The sequence below is a fragment of the Poecilia formosa genome, unplaced genomic scaffold (genome assembly GCF_000485575.1).
Source record: "Poecilia formosa unplaced genomic scaffold, Poecilia_formosa-5.1.2 Scaffold233, whole genome shotgun sequence".
Lineage (NCBI taxonomy): Eukaryota > Metazoa > Chordata > Actinopteri > Cyprinodontiformes > Poeciliidae > Poecilia > Poecilia formosa.
Window position 1 is genome coordinate 931,097 of NW_006800172.1, and position 19,637 is coordinate 950,733.

The following is a 19,637-nucleotide window of genomic DNA, read 5'->3' on the forward strand; positions in this document are numbered from 1 at the left end:
TATATATCTTAATACGACTTTAGGACCACTGCCCTGTTGGACCATCAATAGTGAAGCTGAAAACTGTGTTGGCAGTTCTTCATCTTTATCATTCCTCTCACTTCAAAATAGTCCCACAGCATGATGTTGCCACCACCGGGCCTGACATTTGGTTATTTTCATGAGTTGGCAATGCTTATGCCGACTTCTTCAAACATACATTGTTTTTGTCTCATTGTGCCATAAAACTTTATTCCGCATAAATATTTGGCTTGGCTGCGTGGATAACTACAATTTTCATTTGTGTTTCTTGATTGAACTAAATTGTCTTAATGTCCATGTGAATATTTCAAAGTTTAAAAAAAAAAAGGTTTTCTGGATGGGGACCAGTATGCAGTACTACAACACTTTTCTTGTCTCGCAAAAATTATCCTAAATATACTGGTTTAACAACATTTAGTTTCAGACAGCAAAAATGCTAGCTTTCTGGAAAAGGAAAACGTCCTTATTGATGAGCGGAGAGCAAAAATAAGCACTAAATTTTAATTAATGTCGCACTGAAGTACTGAATATTTAAATGAAGCACATTATAACTTGTCATACCACATGACTAAATAATTTTTAGGGTTGATCATTTTAGCCAAAAGAAATTGTTTTTTATTATTGTTGTTGTTGTATTTTTTTACTAATTCAAAATAACAAAAACACAAAATATTACGGAACGTGTCCATCAGAAATTCTTGTATGGATAACGCCCAATATTAAAAAATGTTTTAACATATCCTATGAGGCAGTGCGACACGCAGACATATTATTTACCGTACATAGCACTACAGTTAACGCTACATAATGCTCCACTTGATATAGCAGGAAGAAGAGCTCATAAATATGCATAAGAGCAATCAGAAACCTGCTTAGGGTGTAGGCAGCTAATTGAACGTTTTTGTTTATTATCTTGTTCTTGTGTCCACTCATTATCAATGCCACCCTGGGCAAGTGCCCTGACTTATTTTAACAAGAATTAATGGAAGTGGGCAGCAATTAGTTTCAGTATATAAAAAAGTGTGTGGCAGAATAATTTTAGTTTGGTGTCGTTTATTGCAGAAACCAAAGAAAAGCAACCCAGTACTGGGTTCCAAAAGGGACAAAAGGGTGAGGGAGTTCAGGCAGACATCAGTCAGCTGATGATTAGGGTCCTGGGAGGACTGGCCTCATGTTAACACTGAGGCCCAGTTTAATCCCATTTATCAGGAGCCGCAAGGCAGCAAAAACAAACTCATATCATGGCAATTAACATAAAAAAGAAAAGATCAACCTTCATCTGCCTCCTACAGCCAAACACTGCTAGGAATCTGGGATCACTGGACCATAAAGTAGAACTGTGTTGATGGGATTGGGAAAGAAGTTGACGAGCTGATGATGTTGATGGTGTACTGCTTGAAATAATTCAGATTTAACAACAGCATCACAACATCATTGTTGAAGAAGAAAAAAACTGGAAGGAAAGGAAAAGCCAAGGAAAAGATTTTCGACATTATTTCAGCTTACTGTGTATTTAAGAAACGTATTTAAGATGTACAAAATAAGTTAGACAAAAAAGTGTATTAAATGTATTGTAATATAAGTTGTAATTCAGAAAATTTAACAAGTTACATGTTAAACTTTTTTACTTAGCTTTTTTTTTGCTTTAGTTGTGTTTAATTGTGACAGCGCAGAAAGCCCATTGTAGCTAGAAAAAGGAGGAGGAGTAAGTTTCTGGCAAACAAATCTGAATTTTTTTAGAAAGAACAAGGGCATTGCTGAGTTTGAAAAGTTTCAAAAGTAGAACATTTGCTCGAAAAAACTCAAAACATTTCCAAGTTTTTTTCACAAAAGTTTCTGCAATTAATATCAAAATTTTATGGAGTTTTTTGGAGAAAATTTACTCCTCCTTTTTTTCATTTTCGAACTACGATGACCCTAATAATATATTGTTTTCAACATTGAGTGTTAATTTAATGGATCGTTTAAATTAACAATATAAGTCGATTTAAACTTATATCGTTAATTTAAATTATCATAAGGTCATAAAAAAATTAGATTTTAATTGAAAAAGAGGCAGGTTTAAGAGTTTTTTCTTCTTCCAGCTCTCTTTTCATTAGTGAAAGTGAAAAGGAAGTTTGTGAATTAGTTAAATCGAGTGAATAAACTGATTGATTGATTGATTGATTGATTGATTGATTGATTGATTGATTGATTGATTGATTGATTGATTGATTATTGGGGGTATTTTATTTTTTTCACATAGCAATACAAAAATTCAAAAATTTTGTTTGGATTTAATGATTGAACCTTACACTCATGTATTAGTGTTTTAATGTGCTTAAATGAACAGTTTACAGATGCCACTTGAAAGGGCTTGAGAAAAAATACTAAATAAGTTTTGAACTTGAAATTTCTCCATTTGGATCAGGAACAGATTCCCCACGGCTCTCAATCCAGGGTTTTACCATGAACCGGTGAAAGCCTCGCAGATTAATAGGCTGACATTTGTGTTAGTTATGAATGGATCTGCCGTCCTTTTCATCAAACCGTCCTCTATTCATCATCTCTTCATGAAGGTAAATATCAATGCGGTGTTGCCACACTGAGGCAGGAAGCCGCCACAAAATGTTACACTACTTCAGCAGCCCTTCTTTTTTTTTTTCTTTTTGCTGTTTTGTGTCGGCGAATGAGCCTGGATACTCTGGCAAAGCAATTTCTCAATAATTGCCTAAGAAGATAAAGAGATGCTAAGGGAGGAAATGGGTTTCGGAGTGACGGAGGAAAGACAACAGAGAAAATGCTTTTGTAATGGAAGAAAAAATGTTTTATGTTTTTTGCCAGATAGCAGCGATTCAGTCACAGGGATAAATTGCAGTCATTTGAATGTCTTTTCATCATTTTTGCGAAAATGGGAGAATAAACCGTGAATCATCTCATAATGTTTGAAAATCAATATGCACTCACTTCTCTGAACTCTCTGGAAATGTAACTTTCTCCTCTTATGAAGTGCAACACTGCTGCGGGGGGGAGGAAGAAAAAGTTAAACCCAAAGCTTTCTTGTTTTGTAGGTAAATATGGCACAATGAACAGAAGAGACAGAAGAGAGAGAACACTTTCTTCCAGGGGAGAACCGATCACTGATTACCGTTCTTTATCGGCCGATGCCGATTTTTTTTTTGTCTGAAATGTTGCAAAAATACAGCAAGACAGTTGCTTTAGTTGGAAACAGTGTGGTGACTATTGTTAATTGCGAACATGCAGACATGACCTGGTCTGTCAGTCAAAGCTCCCTCATGGCAGAGCAGAAGAGGACAGTGGTCGATTTTTAGACCTTTGCTGAGGTAGATAATATCGGCTTCACCTGTAATTATCGGCCGATCACCGATCTCCCAAAATTAAGGAAATATGTGCTGATAATTTGGTGCACCCCTACTTTCTTCATATCTAGATGTTTTCTGTGGTATCGGTATTCCAGTCAATGAGCAACATGAGTATGGTCAGGTGATCGTAGACGACGAAGACGAAAGCGTTGTTGAAAGCGATCCTCTGGGGGACGGAGAAGTCCAGTGGGACGTCCGTCCATCTCCCCCTCTCTCCAGATCTGGACTCTTCCACCGATTGTTTTTCAAGCGATATCTCACTCTGAACTCTTCTGAACCTCATAGAGTTCCAGCTTCCTCCTCTCCCGTGCGCTGGAGGAGTTGGCGGTGTTCAAGGAACACCAGCGTCTCTTAGGATGCTCTCCAATCTGTAGGATTTTCTCAGCTGAAACTTTGGGAAACGGATTTCTGCCCTCCTGTGAAAACAACAATCAGCGCGTTAATGGACCCGCCGGCAGAGGTCTTGAGAGAGCTACTGATGGCTTTAACAGGCCCGTGTAGAGGGATGAGTAATTAGCGCTCATTTAGAACGTTCTCGGCTTCATTCATCAGGGGGCAAAAAGGCAAACTGGCTGCTGAAGACTGAAGAGAACAGAGAAATTTTGGGCACCTGCTTAAACGGTTGGGATGAATGGACTCATGTTTATTGTTACAGCAGGTAAAATAGCTTTACCAGCAGCAATGGAAATATTACGCTCACCAAAAGCTTTATATATGAAACTAAAGCTAGTGTTTCTTGTCTTCTATGAGTAAATAAAGGGGATTGGAACACCAAGTTCTGTCTTTAAAGCAGAAATCTGTGCTTTAAAGACAGAACTTTGGAGCACCAATTCTCCCGTTCTGAATTGTGCGTGTATATCGGGATCAAGGCTGTGGAGTCCAAAGTGTTCTGCCAGGTCAGGGCTATGTACAGTATTGTTGATATCATTTTATTTATTTATTTTCCATATGGCAATTTGGAAGTGACATCTTTATGCTTTATGAATGCCCCCCCAGGTGACCCAGATAATTATTAGCTGAATAAATCAGAAAGTAGGTCGTCCCATCAGTTTCACTTGCAGTTACAAGATTCCAACATAGCCTAGATCTTAATGTAATCGAGAATCGGTGGCAACACATGAGAAGTGATCTTCATAGACACTTTAGATCAGATTTGACTAATGGATAGTGTCTGAAGATAATTTGCAAAGAATAATGGGTAAACCTGACTAAACTAACCCTTTAAAAAAAAAAAAAAAAAGAAAACAACAAGACTTCAGTATCCATTGTATATGTTGTTTCAGATGATTTGTTGATTTATTTTTAATATTTAAAATGTCTTCCAATTACAGTGTTCAATGTTTGCTAGGAATTAGCAAACATTTCTAGCAAGTACATCTCTGAGAGGGTGTACTTGCATTATTGTGTCATTATTATTTCATCACTTGAAAAGAGTTTCAAAATAACAAGATTACCATTTATTGCAATAAGTTTCAAATAAATACCCCAAAAGATCTGCAGTGTTACATAAAAACCAAAAGTGGCCCCTGAAGGCCAGCCACACCATGGTGGCCAAGCAGTTGGTGTCGTACAGCATCATCACCTTGGACGTCCAGGAACATCATGGCAGCCTCCACAAAGACTGTGGAGTTGAGGTGGAGGCTCTGCGGCACCGTGTGGTGTTGTTCAAAAAGCTGCCGACCTGATTTATGGTTAATTAATGAGAAGAGCATGTTATGAATGAAATATGACAGTAAAATGGCAAAGACAGAAGTTGCACACCTATAAAAAAAACCTCCTGCTGCATAGATTTATGAGCACCAACTGTTATAGAAGGATATAAAAACAAGAGCTAATGAGAAAGCAGATGCTCTGTTGGTCTTTGTTCTTTGACACAGATGCAATAAAGATGTATTATGGTACAGACTAAACATTATGTAATCTGTATCCAAATCATGATTGAAGTGAAACTCGTATGTATATTTATTACAAACAGAGTGATCAACTTTTTTTTTCTTCTGATTATTCTGGTTTACAGCTAATAAAAAACAACTCAAAACATTCTCAGGAAATTTGAAAAAAACAAAAAAACAAAAAAAAAAAAAACACTTTTAAGACAGAAATGTGGGCCCATGTTCCATACAGTACCAGAGGCATAGGCAGGTATTGAGAAATTTTCCACCAGATTTTAGGTTATGCTTGTTTGTCGAACGAATGTGGCCACTGTAACACATGTCCTGAATGAATCTATTTGTGGTGTTTGTCAAATTGTAATCCTGTAAAACTCTTCAAACTCCTGACTAAGTTTTGCTTCTCTGTCTTTTTAAGGATGCTCATTGGATTTTTTTTATCCCACACTTTATCCTTCCACTAAACTTTACATAAATATGGATACAAGTAGGCCTGTCACAATAATCAACAAATAAATTAATTCACATGATAGATTAAAACAAACGCAATCATTTCCATTGGCATAATTTGTCATTTATTTCTTTTTTCTCTCGCTCTTTCTACCAAAAACTGGATGGTAAAAGTCTTCAGTCTGGTGCTTTGGTGTCAACTAGCCCTTTTGTTGAAGATCAATTTTGTTTACAAAGTCTTCAAATTTGATTTCATTTATTGTTTTGTTTATTTATTTTGGATATTTAAAATGTCTTCTAGTTCCAGTGTTAAATATTCATTAGAATTTAAGGCTTACTGATTGATCTTTTACATTGTGCTCTTGCATTATTATTTTTGCTATTACCATTATGTTAGTTAAAATTCTCTCAAAACAACAATATTATTGTTTATCGCAATAACTTCTGCAATAACCTCTGGAATAATTTATTGTCAGGCAAAATGATCTAGATCGAGGTCTCTGCAACAAGCCAGTTTCTCTGGCAGTGACCTCTTAGTGAATGTCATTGAGTGTCATTGACACAGACATGCATGTCAAGTCAGCACTCTTTCCTATATCTCACAGACCATCACACAACATAACATTTCTATGTTGAAAATGTTACTATCTGTATGCTATAATCATTTAAAATATATCACTTTGTGGGTATAAATTTATGTCATCTATGTATTCTGATTTACTGAAGTGCTGTCCCCCCGGAGATGATTATAGGTGTATTTATTAAGTTTTTTTTTTTGTCATCTTGAGAGACCAGAAACAATCATTTAAAAAACTGGGTTCTAGAAACACACTTCATGTTTCGGTGTGTACATGGAGCCGCCTCTTTTTTAAAACCATGACGTCAAAGTTCAATCTCTCTTTTTATCCCTTGTGCGCGCGCCTCACTCTCACTAGTAAACATGGCGGGTAGTCGGGTAGCGCAATGGTTAGAGCAGGAGTCCCGTGTTCAGACCTGGTAGCGGCAGTTCCCCGTTCTACTCCCGGTTCCTTTGCCGCTTCTCTCTCTCTGACCCATTCCTGTGGGATTGTTGTCAAATGAAGGCCACCAGTGCCGAAAAAAAAACGAACAAGTCGCCGTTTTTTGTGTCGTTCTCTGGCAGTGTTACGACGCCACCGACTGGCCCGGCATACTTACTATTACATCATTAAGGCCTTAGATAAAAAAATAAATAAAAATTCGCCAAAAAACATTTCTGAGAATTTCCAAAAGTCAAATATCATCAACTTTCGAAACTCAGAAATGTCCCTGTTTTTTCTAGAAAATTTCAGATATTGATGTCAGAATTTTTCAGTTTATTCCTCCTCATAATTTTGTATAGTGTTGAATTCACATGATTTCTTAATTTCCTACAAAAAATATTTTTGCGCTCCTCTCCATGTGTGCAGGACCTGCAATGAACAGTTTGACCCGAACCATCATCCCTACAGGACAAGTGGCTATCTTTAAAACACATAAAACCGTTGACCCTAAGCTTGTCTGAGTGTTGCAGATCTTAAATCAGTGTCTTAAAGCTGATGTTCATGGCAGGTTGTCTGGGATGCTGCAGCCGAGATAAAAAAAAAAACCCTTCAAAGTTTAGTGTGGGTTTTCCATCAACATGAAGGTCGCTCCATGATCACAACTGACCCCTAGAGTGAGAGTCATCCTCAGTTCCTCTCCTCCTCCTTGGTCTATCATTTACATCAGAATTGTTTGCCGCAGCCTCAGATTGTCCCTTCTGGACACCATCTTCACCGGTTCCCTCTCCAAAAGCACGGTTGTGTTGCAGATCTGCGAGTGCCGCTATGGTGGCCTCCATGCTATCATTGGCTGTGAGAACCAGGCCCTCCATGTTTTGTCCCAGACTCTCAGGCCCAGAGAAGCGGCACAGCAGAGTCAGAGCTGACACCAAACCCAACAGTGAAAACAGGATGTTCTGCTGCTCCATAGCACTTCTAGTGGCCAGGTCTTGGTACGGCCCAAAGGCTAAGGCTGTGTTCAGCGCTGATGTGTTCAGCTGATTCTTCAGTTTGGCCTTCATATCCCTTCGTACCGGCATCCTGAGGAGCTTCCCAGTGTTTGGCAGAGCTCATCTGTGTTCTGAGGAGATGTTTAGCAATCCCAGCACTGTGATACAGGCACATGTGACAGACATCTTGGCTTCTCCTCTTGCCATCCCGGCCTGATTAGGCAGAAGACAGGCCGCGCTCCTGCTTTGGAGAAGTGGTGAGGGCTCGGTGCGGGGGCGGCTGTTGTGCTGAAAGCATATTGATCTCCAGAGCTCAGCGTTTGACCTTTGGGTTGAGCTCTGAGCAAACAGTGGGAGCCTGTTTTTAGTTTCTTAGAATTTCACCAACAAATAATGTGCATCAGGTGGATTCTAAGGACAGAGCATAGCCATTCCTCTCTCACATTCTGGTCAACATGGATTTTGAACTCTTATGCAACCGGTGCATACCTTTCTTTTTGTGAAGTTTCCCTGCACACATACAGTGACATTCAAACAGAAACTGTAAACGGGTTTGAATGCCGCTTCTCTGGTTTAAGAAAAAAAAAAATCTTTCCAGACTTGAATTTGGAGACAAGTTTGTTGTCACTCCTGGTACAGATGTGTGAAAAGCCGCGAGGGATACCGGTCCGTAGTCTAAGAGGAATAGTTATTTCTAGCTGTGTTTCTATTACAAATGTGCGCAAAACTTTGTCAATATTATTTTGTTAAAACAATACAATCTCACAATTATGGTGTTTCCATTTAACAAGAAATGCAATTAAAATTCCACATGAATAAGCTTAAGTCATTAAAAAAACATGCTGAGCCATCATTCTCCATCTACTTCCTGCTGTCTTCATCTTTTCCACCAGTAGTAACGTCTGGTTGTTGATCATGTGACTCGTGTCATGCTAAAGTACTGTTTCCATAACTGTTTTTGCGAAATACGCAAATTTTGATATGATGAAAAAAACAAACTCCGCCTCAGTTAATCTCACATCATACCTGAAAGCATAAAGTGAAACTTAAAAATATCTTAATTAAATTTAGTGGGATTTTTTTCAGTTGTAATCTTGCAGTAGGAAGAAAAAGCTTGTGTTTTTGTTTGTTTGTGAGCTAAAAAGGTAAAACTTGATAAATAGTGGCAAATATGCTGATTTGTTCAGAGCAGGTGGACCCGTTTTCATCCGGCCTCTGTGCCTTTGAAGTTACCTAACCTGTTTCCATCACAACATAAGAGACGAAGCGTTATGACAGAGGATCTCAGAGGAAAAACAGAGTTTAAATTGCCTTGTTAAAAAATGTCATTATCTCCTGTTAGCAACTCAAATAAAAACTGGTATGCATGAAGAGTCCTAGATGTATTATATTATTTCAACATGGTGACAAATCTAGGCGAGTAGCTCATCTATTTAAGATGCTGTCTCAGCAACGGAGAGATGCAGAGCTGAGTTGGATCTCTTGATGTTCTCCACAAACAGATTTATGTGGATATTTCTGATAAACTTCTAACTTCAGATGGAAACATGCCAATTTCAGATGCCTATGAACCATTTAGGCATTCATTGTTCATCAAACAAAGAACCGTTCTCCTCATTTATTATTAGAGGTACAAATAACTGTCCCACTACTGCATTACAAATAAATTACTGCACAGCTTTTTACAACATGAGTGCCGATACATTTCCGCCTACACGCCCCATGTTATAAATTAGGATCTCTATAGGAAGATAATGTGGTTGATTAAAGGTTTAAATGACTATTTAGTTATGCAGACAAAAACAACGTTTATTTTACTAATTGCCTCGTTAAATATTATCAATATAATCTCAGGATTGGAACTAAACAGCAGGTCATGTTGGATTCTCAGCAGACAACCAAAAGCTCCGGCGTTAATGCGCAGCTCCTGTAATGCTGCGATGCCACCATGTGGTGAGTTATGTCAACTACATCTGAGAGAATTCATTTTTTCCAGGAAAATTCCCCCTCCGCCCCCAACATAAACGATGTTCTGGTCATTTAAGCAGCAGCAATCACTTTGAGAACACAGATAATTGGAAATGATTACCACAACTAAGACTGTGTTAAACCTGCTGGCAAAAGCTGCAAATCTAATCCTCCAATGTGACCTTGAAGGAAATTGAATGAACCGGAAGAAAAGCCAGGCCAGCCATAGAGTCTCTGTTTGCCCCATTAGAGGAAACTGGTCTAATTAAGCATGTTTTTGATGAGAGGATGTACAGCCAAGTTGACTCAGAGGTACGTCTGAGGCAGGATGAGGTAGCAGTAGAGCGAGATCCAGAGGAGCAGCAGGACCTCCAGCTCTAATGGGGTTGAGTTACAGCAGGCTGCTATAGACTGAAGACTGAGTCCGCCGTTGTTCCTGGAATGCAGATAAACACAGGAGAGCTCCATTAGGGCTTTTTATGTTTCATTTCATGTATTGCATTCAGAGAAAGAACACAAAACGGGACCGAATGCCTGGTTTGGATGAGTGAGCAGTTGAGAGGACAATTTTCCCCTTTGCTGTCTCATCCCCACATTTTGACCCAGTGCGTCCCTTTCTACTTCCATTTCCATTCAACAAACGATTCCATTACCATGTGCCTGAGCCACTGTGTATCACTGTAGTTCTCTTTTTTTTTATTTATGGAGCTAAATGGTCAAAAGGAAATCCTGTAGTCACATCTATGATTTAATTTTGTGCCATATTCTTCTCTTAAAGCTTTTTCTCAGGGTCATTGCGTGGCATAGTGGGTAGAGCGGGCACTCCGTATGCTCCGTATGCGGAGGCCATAGTCATCCCCAAGGTTGCCCTGGGTTCAATTCCCAACTTAAGTACCTTTGCCGCATGTCTTCCCCACTTCTCTATGCCTCCTTCCTGTCTACATACTGTGAGAAAAATGGAAAAAGCCATTAGTGCTAGCCAAAAATGTATTTTGTATATAAAAAAAGACTTCTTATTCCAGCCTAGCCTCGCCCCTTCTTCTATGCTTTGCTTCATACAGGAGGTCTAAACTCTTGGCTATTGAGAAACGATTGCTCGCTGGAGGTGTGGACTGTGCTGAAGTTTCAAATGGCTGGGTCTGATTTTACCCAATGTGCCAGCTGGATGAGAAACTTACCAGAAATTGCTTGTTCCTGTAACCAACCATGTGGAGAGTAAGTAGGGCTAAGGCAACAAAGTGTTATACATTCCTCTTGGTCTGACTTTAACTGCTCAATATTTGGAAGTGTGGCCAACATGTACTGAATGGCTTTGTTCACTTCTTTTGTTACCATTGTTAGACTGCAAAACGTCTTCCTGGCAGATAGAAATTGATGCAATATTCTACGGCGGACAACAACTTGTTGTACCAGATAAAAACAAAGCAAGCAAAGCTAAAACGATACAAGTGGGATAAGGGACCAGTGCCTGATTGAACATTAAGCATTTTTAAGCAACTTGTTTGTTGTACGTTGTTATGAGAATTCCAAGTTATTCCTAAATCATTCTTGTCAAAGCTGTCACTGTTACATTGCTGTTCTTGGGGCAGATTCCTTGGCGTTTTCTGTGATCTGGTCTACACTGCTGTTATACCGTCTGCAGACACAACCCTTTGGAAACACCATGACTCCAACTTTCTCCTCAGCATGTTTTGTTGTCTCTGTCCTCTTTGCTTAAGAGCTCTGTGAAATTTAACACCAGTTACCTTGTCGCTTTGAGGTGTTTTATATTCAGACTACAATAATTTCTCATGTAATCACAAAGATTTACCCCTGCAGAGGGTCGGAATTCAGACTTTTGATCAGTCATAAGGGAGATTAGGATTTATCAAGAGGTTAAGTGTGTGTGCAATGATGAATCAGTACCATAATGACTGAGAAGACGCCCTGCAGGCCACAGTCCGACTGTTATCGCCCTCATGGATGTCATCAGGAAGGCTTTCGGTGGTAGTTCTCTGATCTGCTTTCAGATCCTTGAGCCTGCTGATCATAGGTTCCTGTTTCCTCCAGTCTTCTGTTTGAACAAACCCGTAATCAGATGATTTCATTAGATGACCAGCTTCCTTCATTTTCACTTCAGCTCCACAGCCCGTGTTCCTAATTGTAGCCCCATTTGCATTCAGGATGTTAAAACCAGCATCTTCTGAGGACATTTTTCCTGCTGTTTTATCATTGAAACTTTGTAATTTCACACGTTTCTGACTTCCTGTGTCTTTCTTCTTGACACGAGTTTCCTCTGTCTCACTCCGTTCCTTTAGATCCTGCCCTTCCTTTAATCTTCCAAAATCTTCCCCCACTGTTCTCTCTCTTGCAAATCCCAAATTTCCAGAGAGCTCTGCTCCTCCTTTCTCAGCATATTTCCAACTTGCAACTTCAAAAACATTTGCTTTTACTCCACCATCTTGAACATAGTCAAACTCATCTTTCTCTTTACCATCACTCTTCATCCTTTCGTTGCTTTCTTTCTCAGTGTAAGTGTCTCTGTTTGTTCCTCTCTGGGCCTTTGGCTCCAAGTCAAACACAGCCCTGTTGTTTGTCGTCTCTCTAAGGCTACTTTTGATCTTGTCCAAATCCAACTTCCTGTTTGCCCTGAGATCTCCTTCTTGTTTATGTCTGCCTCCGTTAAACATCCCTAGCACTTCCAGATGTTTCGACTCTTCCTCCATCTCCTCAGCTGTTTCCTCTTCTACTTTTGGTACTTGTCTTTTCGATGGATTACTTGGTCGGAAAACATCTTTAGTCAGATCCAGGATGTAGCTGTAGGCTTCCTCTTCGTCTGAATCCAATGCCGACAAGCTGTAGATTCCTTCTTCGGAGCTCTGGGAAACAAGGCTTCTCTTACCGTAGCCTCGATCCAAACTCTTATCCATCCACAATCGGATATCCTGGTTGGCTATGCCTGCTTCCAGTGGACTTGGTGGCTCTAACGCTCTTTGAGTGAAGGGAAAGGAAGTTTCAGGGCTTCCACTCATGTTGGAGTTGTGGGCTCTGGAAGTCTCTGAAGATTTCCTGGACCATTGTCTCCACAGTCGTTGCTCATCGCTTTTCTCAAAGGTTCTGAGCAGAGCTCGGGCTTCTGGGTCATCGGCCAGCGTTTGTCCAAGGCCGACTGGTTCCAGAGACGCAAAGTTGGGAATCTCGGGAAACTCAAACTGTGCCATGTGATCCTGTAAGATGAAGCAAAGTCACATTTTAGCGTGTTTGGAAATGCTTATGATTATTTGATGTAAAAGCACATTTTGAGTCATGTGATGATGACTCAAAATGTACAATGATGGATTTTTATTTTTATTATTGTTCTGTGGCTTGGATAAGATGACTGAATAGAGGATTTCACAATGAATTCAACTTCTGAAGGAACAAAGAATAGGTTGGAAAATTTTGGGGAGATTCCAGGCCTAGCTTCCTCAAACTAAAAAGAAAAAAAAGGTTTTTTTTAATGGTTTTTAAGAATATCCTACAGTTCCCTAGAAATGAATAATGTTCTATAATGACTAAATACCATTTTTCTTAGAATATACCCGATCCAAAAATTACCTTGCCCTTTCTATTACTACAAATTTGGATAAAGGTGATTGGTGGTAGTCTTATGGTGTTATATTAGGCTGTTCCTTATGTAATGTATGTGTGTGGAGAATCAGCTTTTCTAATAAAAGAAAAGGTAGATGTTCAAGGCAAGTGTATTTCTCTAAGTGTCAAACTGCGCCGACCTCATCTGTGACCGAATGATCCCCCAGGAACATCGACACGTATGTTATGATGGACTGCTCGTCCGGCGAGGCGCACGCCACGTCTGTAAGGAAAAAAATAAACTATTCTTCATGTTGCTGTGGTAACCATTGTGACTTCTTATGATGTCTTCATTCTGTTTTTTACCCTCAGGCTCCAGCAGAGGGGGTACATCCAAACACTGATGGGCCAGCATGAAGGCCTGGTAGAGATTTTCCTTTGGTTCCTTGGACAAGCTCTCCCTCAGGTCAACCAGGTCCGGGTTTATGGACTTAATCAAAGCCAGGAAAGCCATTCCACTCCTCCAGCTGGCCCCGAAGTCATCCACATCCACGCCGTACCTGCAAATTCATGACTATCTTCAAACGTTTGTGGAAAATTGTAATTTTCTTCCACTCATCGAGCTTGGACACAGGCTTACTTTGACGTGCATCTTTGGACCCAGTGCAGGAGAGTCTTGATGGCTTTGCTGTGGTATTTTGGCTCCATTTCAGCCTTTTTCCCTTTCCTAGGCAGAGTGTTGCAGGAGTAGCTGTCATTGTCACTGGTTTGAGGTGAGAGGTCACTGGTGGAAGGGTAGGCGCTCAGCGATAAGGAGGACAGGCTGGAGGACAAATGTCTCTGCAGGCCTCCTGTCGCTTCCTTCACCTGTTTAGTTTCCCATAAAAGGCCAAGAGACAAACTATAGTATACATAAAAATATTAGATGGATAATGAAGGTACTCAGTTGCTCACCTGGAAGTGGAGGATAATGTTCCAGACGAGGTTGAGAACAACAGAAGGGAGGCCATCAGCAATGCCGGAGGCGTCGATGCCAAGAAGCTTCACCTGGGGGACAACACTGCTGTCAGTGAGTGGATTACAACGAACCTGGTTGTATTGAACTCATGAGAGAATCCTCACATGTCTGTCATCCAGGAAAGCTAGGGCCTTGGAGATGTTGTTCAGTCTGAAAATGCGATGAGACGAAGACCTGTACCTGTAAAGCTAACATGGAAGTGACAGTGTGAAGAGGCAAATACAAAAGTAACCAAACCTCTTGAATTCTTACACAATTTATCTCATTAGAGCTGTAAACTTTGTTGTATATTATTAAGATTTTACAAACCCGGCCCCCCTTACTTTGATATCCCTGAAAGAAATCCTGTGCAACCGTTTAGGAAATAGTCTGCAGCTGTTCTGTGAAGGCCTCGGAGGCCTCGTTTATTAGAGAGCAAACAGCATCATGAAGACCAAGGATCACAGCAGATGGGATATTGTTTTATGTTACAATACAACATCCCAAGCTTAAAACATCTCACCAGAGGTCTGATCAGTCCATATTCTGAAAATAAGACAATCAATTGAACATTTTCTTATTTTCAATGTATTGTTAGAAGACATTCTCATCTAATTAAACTGACAGGACAGGAAAGGATGGCATATATCATAGAGGCAGCCAAGAGGCCCTTGGTAACTGTGGAGGAGCTGCTGAGACACACAGCTCAAGTGGAAGAAACTATTATATGGACAATTATATGGAAGAGAGGCAAGAAGAAAGCTGTTTCTGGTAGCCTGCCCATTGTCTTTTAACTTGATTCTCATCTCCCTTCAAAGCTCCGTCTGAGATTTCTCCCATTGAGCTCAATTTAAATGTAGAATTTCAAGTGGACCAATCGGCAAACAGAAGTTATAAACGATGACTTTGATTTTCTGTGTTGTTTTAGAATTGTATTCTGCCTGTAGTTGTAGTTTGGCAATGGCAGCAGAGGAAGTGAACAGAGATGTTCAGTCTGGGTTTGCCCTACTATTGAGAAATGTAAGTTGGAGCAAGAGAAATGTTTAAGACATTTTATTGCTGGCAAAGATGTCGTTCACTTTTATCAATTTCACAGTGTAGTTTCCTTCACGGTTGAGTTCACATAGTACATGTGGTCAAACGTTAGTGATTGTTGAAAAATAAATCCAATCGTTTCAAATTTCAACAGAGTCCAGGTCTCCAGTAAGCAGTCGTTTCTGAATAGCCAAAGGTCCAGACTCTCTGGACGGAGCGAAGCGTAGAAGAAGGTGCTGATTCTTACCAGGAGAAGTTGCTGGTGGAAAGCCATAGCTATTGGAGTTTGCCACAAACGACAGGATGCAGTGAACATGTGACAGGAGATGCTCTGTTTAGTTGAAAGAGTACTGAACACACCATCTGTACCCTAAAGCAAAACCTAAAACATACTGGTGGCCGCATCATAATGTGGCCATGCTAATCTTCAGTAGGGACAGTGAAGCTGGCCAGAAGTAGTTGGGTGGAGCTAATTACAATAAATTTGTTTAATGGACATGTCAATTTTGAATAAACTCGCGTTTTTCAGCTGTATCACAATTTGTGTATTTCTCAAAACTACAATGGAAGCACTTTTTTTGCGTCACACGAGTCATGTGATCAACAACCGGATGTTACTACTGGCGGAAAAGACAAAGAAGACAACAGGAAGGGGTGGGAAGACAACGGCGCAGCATGTTTTAAAATGACTTATTGCATGAGTAAATGTATTCCTGTGTAACTTTAATTGTGTTTCTTATTTAATGGAAACAAAGCAATTGGGAAATTGTGTTTTTTCAACACTAGTGGAATATCAACAAAGTTTTGCATACACTTGTAAGGGAGACACAGCTTGTGACAGACTTGACACTAAAAGAAAAGATTGAATTAATCTAAAACATACAACTGGAGCTAAAGTGGAAAGTGGCAAGATGTGAACTCAGTCTGAGTGAAGCAAAAATATTGGACTTTATACACCCCCAATTTGTGTTGCTCTATTCCAACAAAATATTGTTGTTTTTTTTATGGTTTCGAGATGAAAAAATGAGGGAGTTCTTACTAGTTTGCAGCCAGACAGCTCCTCCAGGAGCGCCATGAGCATTCTGCCATCCTGAATGTCTGTGAACAGGTCGGAGACTGCAAGGGGAGGATTTCGCTGGAAATAAACAGAAACAAAAGCTTTTGTGGATAATCGTTTTTATTGCAAAAAAGTGCTTTGAAATGAAAGTCTTGTGGTTCCTGCCTTACTTTTTGCAAGAACACATTCATCCATCTGGTGAAAGTTCTCTTCTGCGTAGCTTTCCTCCTGTCTGAAGAGGGGAAGCGAGACGTAACAAAACATTTCCAAAAAACAACTTTGAGAAGACGACACCTCTAACCAATGAAAACATGGCAGGTGATAGAGCAACCAGGTGGTACAAAGCCTATAACATGGATGAAATCTACTGAAAAATAGCAACAAGTAACCTTTTTGATTAAAGGGTATTTAGCTAACCTTAAGGATCACTAAAACACATCATACCTTGAGGCTGCCCATTGTGATCATTGATCGCCGTTGCTGCTTTGCTCTGTGAATCCAGTAAGTCCTGCATTCTCAGTCACTCTTTTTGCTCAAGATCCATTGTGGAGATAGAAGAGGTGCCAAGAGCTGAACATATCCGCAGTCTTCTCTGAGACTTCCTCATAAAAAGAAGGACTGAGGTGAGGCAAAGTGAGACAGCATATCTTGCTCCAGCACGCCCAAACCTTCCACCAAGCAAAACTCCCCCCTGGGACAACACAGACTCCCTGCTATTGGCGGGCAGCGGTCCACAGTGTCGTATTTGTAGCGGCATTTGCCAGATTTCACTGGATCTTTGCGTGGGACAAAAAATACAATCAGCTGGTTTTACTGTGCTTCATCACATACCAGGAATTAAGACTTGCACAACAATTTGATCTCCGATTTATTACCTTTTAGTTACCACATTCTGTTTGAGCATGTTCAAAACAATCTGCAGAATTAGCGGGCGTAGACATTTTTTAAGCGCCTTAAAAACAAGGTGCATTTGCCAGCAAACAGATTTCTTGGGTATTTAATTATGCAAAGAAGAATTGATGCATTTTGCTAACAGCAACAGTTCTGGAAGATGTCTATACCCATTTATCTACTGGAGATTTTAGTAGGAAACTGGATAATAACAATAATCGAATAATTTAACACACAATCATTTAATTCTCAGGTTGTGAAACCACCAGCCTAATGTGACTTTTACAAATCAAAGATTCACTTAGAGATTATTTTCTGAAGAATCCCATTAAAAATAGCTGCTATTGCTGTATCAAAACTTCTTCATGACAAAATGATTTTTACCAAGACATCTCAGTTTAGGTGTGATTTAGAAGAGTGGCTCCTAAAATTGGTTACTTAGCAAAGGGATACCCCAAGGCTGTGCTTTTGGCTCTTTTCATGTTTCATGTAAAGACACGACTGAAGAGTTCCTTCATTCAACTACGTCTAAATCAAAACTTGCAGACAACGCCTCAGTGGTGCCACTGACTAACAGAGGAGACGAGTCAGCATACACAAAAGACCTGTGGAGGCTGACACACTGATGTCTCAACTAACACAGAAATTTATTTTAACTTGAAATGTTCACATCATCATAAGAATAATAGTACAAGGCTGGTTATGTCTTCATTTTGTCCGTGCTGGATTGAAGTGTTTGCAGTATTTAACAACTTGAGGTTTTGTGTGAGATGTGGTCGTTTTGAAAGTCAAAACCCCAAGAGTTCTGGGAACAAGTCATTTAGGGGATTTGTTAATAATGTGGAGCAAAGATTGGTTTGAATGGTTCACCAGTCTCAGTTAAATATAATTATAGAGAATTATTCACATTTTTTTCGTGATTGATGCTCAGTTTCTATTAGCTGTGTGTAAATCTACCTTATCTTCCCAGTTGGCATGAGAAAAACACATAAGTCACAATATGAATCACAAAGAAACCCATGTTTGGTGTTTGACTGGGCTGACTCAGGCTCAAACTAATTCTGTTTGCTCCTTAAAGTCCTTTAACAAACAAACATCTGTGGTCCAAACAGAATAATTGGATTTATGCTATGATTAAGTGCATGTGCAACAGGTCGCAATCGATTTTATTTATTGTTAGGAGAGAAAAGGGGATTTATATTTTGAAAAAAAAAAAAAAAAAAAAAAACTGTTTTAAAACACATCAAACCAAACATTTGTGTTTTATGTGAACGTGGCAAAATCTAAAATTTCAATGTATATGCAGTCATATTTATGACAAAGCCTTTGGGTAATTATAGATCAAAGAAAAAATAATAATGTGGTTATGGAGGAGTACATTTCCACCAATAAAACTCTAATTTCTAACTTATGTATTCATATATAAAAATTTGGACATTATCTTAGGTTGAAAAACTCATAAATTTGGGGAAAAAAGGTGAAATTTTCATCTTTAAAATACATAACTATGATTTTAAAATTGACATTGTAAAATCAGAAATTTGTCATCTCAATATTCAATAACTTTGAATACTATTGAAAAGTTCATGAATTTCAGTAATTCAATTCACTAAATGAATCACATTATATAGGTGAAACACAACTGCTTTTGTTTTTTAGTTTTTATTTCTCTTAATTTTACAGCTGACAAAAACATTTTTATAGCATTTCTTTAATCCAGAAATCCAAGCTTAGTAAATATATTTGCTTAAAGATTGTTATATTCAAAAAGTATGATTAATCTCACAACCCTCATCAGTAATTATATTCTGATTTATTGAATATGACTGCACATCACAAGTATATCAAGAAATCCTCTAAATACTCTCTCAAATCTTATCCCCACCAATATTACTTTGGGACCAAAACAAATCTCAATGCAGGTTTGTTTTGTGGTGCAACTTCCACAGTTAAAGGAAGTTGCACCACAAAACGATGCTGACACAAACCTTACTTTGTTTAAACTGTGGAGCAGTTTCCACCTCTACGTTGAAGCAAATACACCTTTTGAAAAAATGCTGGACATGAATTAAAGTCAGAGTAATGATGGGGTATTAAACTATTACTGTGACAGTGGACAGTGTCTGACAGGAAAAGCTTCCCCTGGCCCAAACAATATCAAGCTGCCTGGTTTTTACTCTACCTGCCTCAAGAAAGGTGGCGGCCACTAAGCCGGACCGCCTCCTCCGTGGGAAGCAGGAAGTCTGTCCAAGGAACATCGCACGTGGGACTCCCAAGCCTGCGGAAGCCACGCCTTTTCATCCTTTGAGATGCTTTCTGCAACCTTGCTGTTCCCACGGGTGATGGAGGTCACCAGGGGCCGATCGACAAGGCGGCAAAGACACACAGATATGACGTCATAACCTTAAGAAAAAAGCACATTTCGAAT

The 19,637-nt window shown here is 39.5% G+C and overlaps 1 protein-coding gene across 1 annotated transcript; it reads right to left on the reverse strand.

Annotated features, from left to right (window-relative positions):
* Window positions 1–9,315: 9,315 nt before the first annotated feature.
* clmnb (calmin b) lies at window positions 9,316–19,606 on the reverse strand. The gene is made up of 10 exons (XM_007568950.2): window positions 16,763–19,606; window positions 16,489–16,550; window positions 16,301–16,396; window positions 14,352–14,435; window positions 14,184–14,276; window positions 13,870–14,096; window positions 13,596–13,789; window positions 13,430–13,512; window positions 11,586–12,886; window positions 9,316–10,116 (listed from the first exon to the last, which is right to left on the reverse strand). The coding sequence occupies exons 1-10, from the start codon at window positions 16,830–16,832 to the stop codon at window positions 9,987–9,989; spliced, it is 2,340 nt and encodes a 779-aa protein (XP_007569012.1). The 5' UTR covers window positions 16,833–19,606; the 3' UTR covers window positions 9,316–9,986.
* Window positions 19,607–19,637: the final 31 nt, after the last annotated feature.

What these genes read in the sequence shown, in the direction of transcription:
- clmnb (XM_007568950.2), bottom strand. Translation starts at nt 16,832, where the DNA reads ATGCAGGACTTACTGGATTCACAGAGCAAAGCAGCAACGGCGATCAAT. An exon ending in CTTTCCTGGATGACAGACAT is followed by an intron (nt 14,277 to 14,351) that starts GTGAGGATTCTC and finishes GTTGTCCCCCAG; the next exon opens with GTGAAGCTTCTTGGCATCGA. An exon ending in ACATTATCCTCCACTTCCAG is followed by an intron (nt 14,097 to 14,183) that starts GTGAGCAACTGA and finishes GAAACTAAACAG; the next exon opens with GTGAAGGAAGCGACAGGAGG.